Genomic DNA, 9101 nt, shown 5'->3' on the forward strand with positions numbered 1-9101 from the left:
AGAGTCACGCTGTTAGTGTAGTAGGATCCAATTAAAGGGACATTCCTGAGTTTGCTGCATTGTAAGATGTTTCAGACTAATAAAATAGTTTTACGATTAAACTTACATATTAAATATATTTTCTTGTTTAGAATATCAGTGACTGTATAGTTAATGTGTTTCTGGTTGTCTTAATATTTATAAGAAGCCCAAACTGGATTTTGTCTTCACATGATTTCGTACCTACGAAAAACAATATTTTAGGAAATAAAATGAAATTTAACCTGGTACAAATATTAGAACGATCAGAAACACGTTTAATATACAGTCACTAATATTTTATGCAGAAAAATATATTTGATATGTAATTACAATCGTTAAAAAGTCTCTGTTAGTCGTTAACATTTAACAAATTGCAGCAAACTCAGGAATGTCCCTTTAAATGACTATACACATTACAGCAATGTTGATGTGTTATTTCAGTTCCGAGGCCATGTGATGATGGTGAGTGGCGGTGTTCTAATAACCAATGCATTAACAGCTTGAAGGTGTGTGATCTGAAACGTGACTGTCACGATGGCTCTGATGAACTCAACTGTCGTAAGTAGCGTCTTCATATTATACACGACGGCGTTAATTAGACGTTGGTTCCATATCCTGAAAGACGGGACCTAGCCCAGTGGGAAAACGCTCGCTTGATGCGCGGTCGGTCTAGGATCGATCCCCGTCGGTGGGCCCATTGGGCTATTTCTCGCTCTAGCCAGTGCACCACGACTGGTATATCAAAGGCCGTGGTATGTGCTAACCTGTCTGTGGGATGGTGCATATAAATGATCCCTTGCTACTAATGGAAAAATGTAGTGGGTTTCATCTCTATGACTGTGTCGAAATGACCATATGTTTGACATCCAGTAGCCGATGATTAATAAATCAATGTGCTTTAGTGGTGTCGTTAAACAACACAAACTTCTTCTTTTTCCATATCCTGAAGAATATATTTATTTGTGAATGCCTATGTCTGTTGTGTACACAATTCGTCATATTTGTTTCTAGGCAATGTACTTTGTTTAAGATGAAAATACCAGGATTAACAAATATAGGCTATACTGATTGTGGGTGCTACTGTTGAGGCAGTATGTGCTCAATTTGCACAAACATAGCCAGTGATTCATGAGTGCATGCCATCACAGCTGTGCGTATATTAATTAAACAAACTGAATAATAATTCTTTGATTGTTTTGAACCTTATTGTCTTCATCATATGTGAACTGTCTTTTCTCTTGAAGACAGCATCTATGGTTGTGAATAATACTATTTGTTAGCATACCCAAAAATGTGTTGATATTGTATTAAAATTAGTGTAACATATTGTATTAAAAATAGTGTAACATTTATAACAAAACAAAAAACACAAATATATTTGTTTATGAATGACGTGTTTTTGTTTTGTTTTAGGTTTGTTTTGTTTTTGTTCGGTGTTTGTTCATGTTTGTTTGTGTGGGGTTATGTTAATAGTAGCATACTACCAAAAATTGTATATAATATCATGCACACAATTTTGATTAATATTTTATGGGTTTTTTCTAAGAAAACTTTTAAAACCATTGTTTTACTAATGTTACAACTTTGTAGAGAACATTTTGTGTATCCATCGGAACATAAAAGGTAAAACATTGTGAATTATTTTCACATTAAATACAAACAGCATTTACATCCACATTTTATGGGTTCTGTTTAAAACATTTGGATATGTTACAGAAATTGATTTTGTAAAACTGGTGTCTTTATATTTGACACGATCTCCTGAAAATGACTGCTATAGTAATGCATTAACGTATTACATTTTTATTAGACCGTTGTAAAGGCTTTCACTGCACGGACGGTGCATGCATACCTTACAGCTGGCAATGTGATGGAATTGTGGACTGTTCTGGAACCCACAGAGAAGACGAAGACAGCAGCCTATGCTCACTGCTAAAATCATCTCATCTATGTAAGAATACAGCCAACAGTGATAAATGTTCCTATAAGATTTCATGTTACAGATACAGACTATACGGTGTGTGCGCGATCGTGTGTATGTGCGTGCGTATGTGCGTTCGTGTGCGAGTGTAAGTGTGAAGGTAGAATCCAAAAAGGGGCTTAAATACGATTTGTTTTTTAAATATTCCTATAATATTATCATGTTACATATATTTTGTAACTGTTTGTAGACTATATGGTGTGTGCGTGTGTGTGCGTGTATTTATATGTGCATGACTATATTTAATACGACTTTTTTTATCGAAAAATCGGTCGCACTGAGAAAGATAGCATTATAGTTGATGTTTTGTATTGAATACTATGCTAATCGAAATTTTAAAGCAATATTTGTTTGCAAGTAATCCCAGATAAAATGTATGCCAGTGAAGATAACATTTATGAAAAAAATTAAAATGTACCTCTTCGTTCAAACATTTACCCCTTGACACTTAATGACATCTGATAATTCCCCACACACATTTCAAATTCCACCTCCCATGGAATATGATGCTGCACATCATCCTATATGGAATAACCATGGTGTTCGCGTTTACTCTCTCGGATAGAACACGATCCTAAAAATCTCAACTCTGCCTCCATTGTTCGTGTGCATACGAGTGTGCGTGCTATGCAAAACACTAACCCATTAAGCCGTATCACTTTTGTCCACACAAACACACATACACACACACACACACCCAGCCCACTTCTACCCAGACCATTCTGAAAAGACTGTCCAGGCTGCCGGGTTGTCTCCCAGGAAAGTGTCCTTGGATCGGACTTCGATATAGGCACGCTAAATACTATAAACAAGAAGCTTATAGTTCATGCAAGTCTGTTGGCGACAGAGCTTGTATTTGACCTCGAAGAACCGAGCTTAGTGAACCGATAGCGGAGAACCAAAGTATGTACCAAACGGAACTAGATCATCCATTCAAAATGGATAATTAATAATTTTAAGAAATATTACAGACAGCAGCTTTAAGAGCTAATATGTTGTATATTGCTTCCAGCCACAAACACGTTATGTCACTGGAAACCACAGGGCGTGTATGATGCAATGCCTCGGCATCTCAGCGGATTAGAGAGATGTGGTAGGTACAAAATAATGTTGGTTTTGTTGTTCTTGTTGTCTTGGTAATGCTGATTTTATTGTTATTTGTGATGTCAGTTTTGTTGTTGTAATACCTATTTTGTTGTTGCAGTAATGCATGATTTTTTTTGTAATTACGATGGTGTTGTCGGCGGAGTTTTTGTTGTAAATCCAGGCTCTTTTTTCTGGGTGTAAATCTTAAAAATGGCTGATTTCACAAGTTTGACTCTAAAAGCAATATTATCATTTCCAGTTTTAATGTATTTTTGACGTTTCATCGTTAGGTGTAAATTGTGTAACAAAATACTGTGATTCATGGATGCATTACAAAATAAATAGGAATTATGTTGCTAGAAATGGCCAGACGTGTAACACGTTCAACAGAAAGTATCACTTCTGATAATAGACGATACAACGAATTTTTTTAGGGGTACTGGTGTTTTTGTGACAACTTCTCTTCACATCTGTTACAAAAGAAATGAATATATTGAATTTTGAAGATTTTTTCATTCATATGTATGCAATTGTTTTGAAAACATGACCTCATTTTAATTTTATTGATGCAGGTAGAGTAAGAGAAAATTAGGTTTTCCATGTGCTCTATTTACATACTTAAAAACTATTAAATGGGCATAAACATTTTAAATTGATAGTAGCAATATATCAGTATTTAACATATACAATGATTAATTGTGGTGCTGTTTGTGGAGATATTGAGCCAAAAATATCATTTGTTGAGAATGGTCTGTATTGTCACGGAAACCAAATATATATATATATATATATATATATATATATATATATATATATATATATATATATATATATTGTTAATCTTACTTTACTTAAGCATTTTGTCAAACAAATTTCTTGAAGTAACATTGTCAATTGTTTTTAAAAACTGGGATATGTTTTTCAAAACATTATTCAATGGTGTTAAACTTGTATTGTTTACTTATGTATCTTAGCTTTAAATGCATAAACATAGCTTTTGTTTTGAAACAAACACATATGACCCTTTTAGTAGTTTAGAGTTCATTCAATGTTAAATCATTGTCGTAGTTTCTTGGATACGTATATCTCCATAATTGTTACGTTTTTTTCATTGTATGTACTGTTACATATGCAATGACATGCCTGATGTCCTATTTAAACCAGTTTGAATGTTCAACCCTTGTGTCACACACAAAAAGTCTCTTTTTTAGTTTCCTTCTTTCTTCCTTCTTCGTCTTAATATTGTTATTGTTTCCTTTTCATTTGGGGCGGGACGTAGCCAAGGCCGTGGTATGTACTTCCCCGTCTGTGGGATGGCGCATATAAAAGATCCCTTGCTGCTAATCGAAAAAGAGTTGCCCATGAAGTGGCGACAGCGGGTTTCCTCTTTCAGTATCTGTGTGGTCCTTAACCACATGTTCGACGCCATATAACCGTAAATAAAATGTGTTGTGTGTGTCGTTAAATAAAACAATTACTTCCTTTCCTTTTCATTAATTGCTGTTTTGTTCTTTATTGTCAGTTTTATTTACAATAACAATACTATGTCATGTGGTACATTATAGTCAGGCAACGAAATTTCAAAAGTGACCAAGAAAACACTTCTGATGGCATGTTTTAGTTCACTATGTCATCCATGCTAAACGTGTTGTGACATCATAGTGGAATTGGGGCCCTAAATGGGATGACTAGAATTTGTTTGCGAATATTCATATTGTATGAAATGAACACATTTATGATGTCAAAAACCAAAATATAATATATATTTGTTGGAATTGCAGACATTACATACAAACAAAATGTAAGTTCACTTACAAAAATGCAAGGAGTAATTTACAGGGCTCATCAATGTGTTCTAGTGGTGTCGTTAACTAAAACAGTTTTGTTTCTTAATTTTAAAAACATTTCTTGTTTTGTATATTATCTTCTTTTTTTTCTTCAGAAAATAAAAAAACCGAGAATAGTAGTGTAAATAAGTGTTAACTACAATGTATCGTAAATGACTATATATATGTGTTCCACGGATAATTATCTCTTTTATTTGTAAAAACATGATACTTTTTACAGAAAATAAAGACACCAAAGGTTCCTTTTGACTTGTTATTATTTTAATCTGCTTCAATTTCATTAAACATATAATAAACTATTTAATGAAGTAGATGTTTTAATAAAGTGAAACAAATCTCAACCATGATAACATACTAATTAAGTACTTCATTAAAATGTTCTGTAAAATCCTTAAAATGTAATTACAAAAATGACGTCCACCCCAGGAGTGATGTATCGTATGTCAGAAATAATTCAGTCTCAGATGACATATTGTATTAAAAATGCCATCAGAAGTTGCAATTATCTTTCGCCACCCCACTATTACTAACAATTCACCCTACAAGATCTATTTCCATCAAACCCCCAAAAGACCAGCAATGACGTTAATAACATCAAAAACAAACACAGAAACTTCGTGGTTCAATATTAAACTAATATTTGTTTCTGTTTTACACTAGACACAGTGACGTGTGATGAAGGTTACTACAAATGTCCACAGAGTTACTGCATACCTATAGAGTTTGTTTGCAATGGCGTCATGGACTGTGTTGATGGTGCAGATGAACATGTCTGCGGTGAGTAATTAAGTTCATTTGTGTCACCACAATTTATAACGTAAAAGACAAGTTCTACGGAATACAAATCTGACTAATGCATAAACTGTGTGACCAAAACCAAAATTGTATACAATAAATCTTTAGACTAGTGTTATATATATATATATATATATATATATATATATATATATATATATATATATATATATATGAATAGTGAGGTAGTCTTTATGGTTTTCTCTTTACAAGATTTGCTGTACCTGCAGAAAACATTAAAATGAAAGAAAGAAAGAATTGTTTTAACGACGCACTCAACACATTTTATTTACGGTTATATGGCGTCAGACATATGGTTAAGGACCACACAGATTTTGAGAGGATACCCGCTGTCGCTACTTCATGGGCTACTCTTTCCGATTAGCAGCAAGGGATCTTTTATTTGCACTTCCCACAGGCAGGATAGCACAAACCATGGCCCTTGTTGAACCAGTTATGGAATACTGGTCGGTGCAAGTGGTTTACACCTACCCACTGAGCCTTGCGGAGCACTCTCTCAGGGTTTGGAGTCAGTATCTGGATTAAAAAACCCATGCCTCGACTGGGATCCGAACCCAGTACCTACCAGCCTGTAGACCGATGGCCTAACCACGATGCCACTGAGGCCGGTACATTAAAATGAAGTCACGTCCTTGTTTTCAGATAAACATCATTCTACCAACAACAACTATACCTGCATGTACGTACAGCACATATCATCCATACCATGTTGTTAGAATGCATGCTGTCAAAATCGTCTAGCTCAATCTTCACTGAAAGTTTATAACATGCAATGTTTCGTAAAGAAAATACATCCTCGTTTCCTTTGGTTATTTTGTTTGGTTATATTTTTGTCTTCTAGTTTTTATATGTTGTGAAAATATAATTTATAGTTTAACCATTTTCGATTATTTATGTTCCATTTCAGATGAGTACATATGTCCAGGCTACTTTAGATGCAGACATAGCTTCACATGCATCAATTTGCTGGATGTTTGTGATAACAAACTTGACTGTCCGGAGGGTGATGATGAGCTGTCTTGTCATTTCACATGTCCACCCATGTGTAACTGCTCTGGTTCGGTCTTGCAATGTGCAGGGCAAAGTCTTGGCAATGAAACATTTGGATCATTAACACGGAAGTTAGACTTGTCTTTTTCCAATGTTGACCAACTTACAGGCATCAGTTTCCAGGGACTGCATATGCTTGCTGTACTGAACTTGTCAAACAGCCGGATAAAAAATATCCAGTGGACATTTTGGGAACTAAACAATTTGATTTTATTAGATCTGAGTTATAATAACATAACCCACCTAAAGCGCAAGACATTTAGTGGAATGATCAATTTACGACTCCTTGATTTGTCAGGAAACGGTTATTTAAGCACAATTGAAGTTGGTACTTTTGATGAATTTGAACAGTTGGCTGAAACTTGGCTGCAGTACACTGGAATTCGGAAACTTAACAGATTTGTGTTTTCAACACTCTCGAACCTCATTACTCTGTATATTTCATACTCTGAGCTACGCTACATTGGAGATCACACTTTTGAAAACCTAACAAAGCTGAAATATTTAGATCTTTATGAAACAAAGATAACAGACTTTGGACAAAACATATTTGATGGCTTAGATAATCTTGAAATCCTTCGAACTGGAACCTTTCTACTCTGCTGTCCTCGTGTGAGACCACCTTCTATTGAAGATGATAAGTGTTTGGCTCCACAAGACAAATTCTCGTCATGTGATGATCTCATGCAAAATAATGTCCTTCGTGTATTTATTTGGATTCTTGGAATAGCCTCAGTTTCTGGAAATATTTTAATAATTGTTTACAGACTGTGTATCGACAAAACACCATTAAATAAAGCATGTGGGTATTTTATTTTAAATTTAGGATTTTCAGATTTGTTCATGGGTGTGTATATGATTTTTATTGGAACAGCAGACATGCTTTATCGAGGGAAGTATCTTTGGTACAGCAATATATGGAAACAGAGCCAATGGTGCAAAACAGCTGGATTTCTCTCAACCTTGTCATCCGAAGCCTCAACTATGCTAATCTGCCTGATATCTCTTGACCGGTTTTTAGCAATAAAGTTTCCATTTGGACATGTTAGGTTCAGTCAAAGATCATATATTGGTGCTTGTCTTCTTGCGTGGCTACTGGCCCTGGTGATGGCAATGGTACCGCTACTTCCTGCTACAAGTCACTGGAATCTGTATGGCCGAAACAGCGTGTGCTTGGCACTTCCTCTTTCAAGAGATCGGGCCCCAGGATGGCAGTATGCAACTAGCATCTTTATAGGATTCAACCTTTTGGCATTTACCTTCATTGCTGCTGCACAAATCGTCATCTATGGAGCGATGAAAAGTGGTTCAATTGTGAAGGACAAGAAGCGCCTGGCACGAGAACGTTCTGTTGCTCGGAAACTGACTCTGGTGGTCGTAACTGATTTCATCTGCTGGTTTCCAGTCGGCATTATGGGTATGAATCACTTATTTATCCTAGTTGTTCCCTGGAAAGTAGCCATTGCCATAGTTATCTCAACAAAAAAACAACAAACCCGTGTTCCCATATCAAAATTGTATCACTGCAGTAAGTAAAAGAACATTAGGCAAAATCTCGATTGCTTCCATTATGCACCATCAGGTGTTCGTCCTCAGTAGGACGATATTTTCCTAGGAAATTCGTAACATGATGGTTCAGCCTTCTCGTAGGAAGACTGCCACTGCCACGACTAGTTTGGAAACCCGAAACATTCACAGAATAGTACTCAATGAAATCTACACAGTCGTGATGGCATGCACTTATCTTCCACTGTACAAAGGTGACCGTATCCTGTTCCACTGGTGTCACCCGTCAGGAGCAGAACATGTATATATACATCTATCTATGTGTGTATTGATGTATGTATGTATTGATGTATGAATATCTATATATTGTATGTATGTCGAGGTTGACTTAGGAGATAACCATTTGGAGTTTTTAGATTTGCGGGTGTTATTGTCTATTTGATCCCGCAAATGTTATTTTTGACCGAAGGCGTTAGCCTGAGGTCAAAAATTAAACATTTGCGGGCATCAAATAGACAATAACACCCACAAATCTAAAAACTCAATATGGTTATGTCCATTGTAAACTGAATGGTTTTTCTACAGAACTGACTGTATATTTGGTATTTCTTGAAAAAAATACCTGGCTACAATCTAACTGTAGACCCTTGAATCGTTAACTTCGCCTGTTCCAATTGCTAATGACGTCACCTTTAATGACTTCATTAGCTTTCCGGGTGTTATTGTTTATTTGATCCCGGAAAAATAATGTAATTAACCAATCACAATACAGAACGCACTCGCCGTCAGTTTAC

General features: G+C 35.5%; 1 protein-coding gene across 1 annotated transcript in view; it reads left to right on the forward strand.

Moving 5' to 3' along the window:
• LOC121377879 (G-protein coupled receptor GRL101-like) overlaps window positions 1-8337 on the forward strand; it is a 23613-nt gene extending 15276 nt beyond the window's left edge. The window contains exons 7-11 of the mRNA XM_041505977.1: window positions 463-579; window positions 1832-1972; window positions 3015-3095; window positions 5596-5712; window positions 6659-8337. Of these exons, the coding sequence (XP_041361911.1) occupies window positions 463-579; window positions 1832-1972; window positions 3015-3095; window positions 5596-5712; window positions 6659-8337 (2135 nt within the window). The remainder of the gene's footprint in view (window positions 1-462; window positions 580-1831; window positions 1973-3014; window positions 3096-5595; window positions 5713-6658) is intronic.
• The last annotated feature ends 764 nt before the right edge of the window (window positions 8338-9101 follow it).

The sequence above is a fragment of the Gigantopelta aegis genome, chromosome 7 (genome assembly GCF_016097555.1).
Source record: "Gigantopelta aegis isolate Gae_Host chromosome 7, Gae_host_genome, whole genome shotgun sequence".
In the NCBI taxonomy this organism is placed as follows: domain Eukaryota; kingdom Metazoa; phylum Mollusca; class Gastropoda; order Neomphalida; family Peltospiridae; genus Gigantopelta; species Gigantopelta aegis.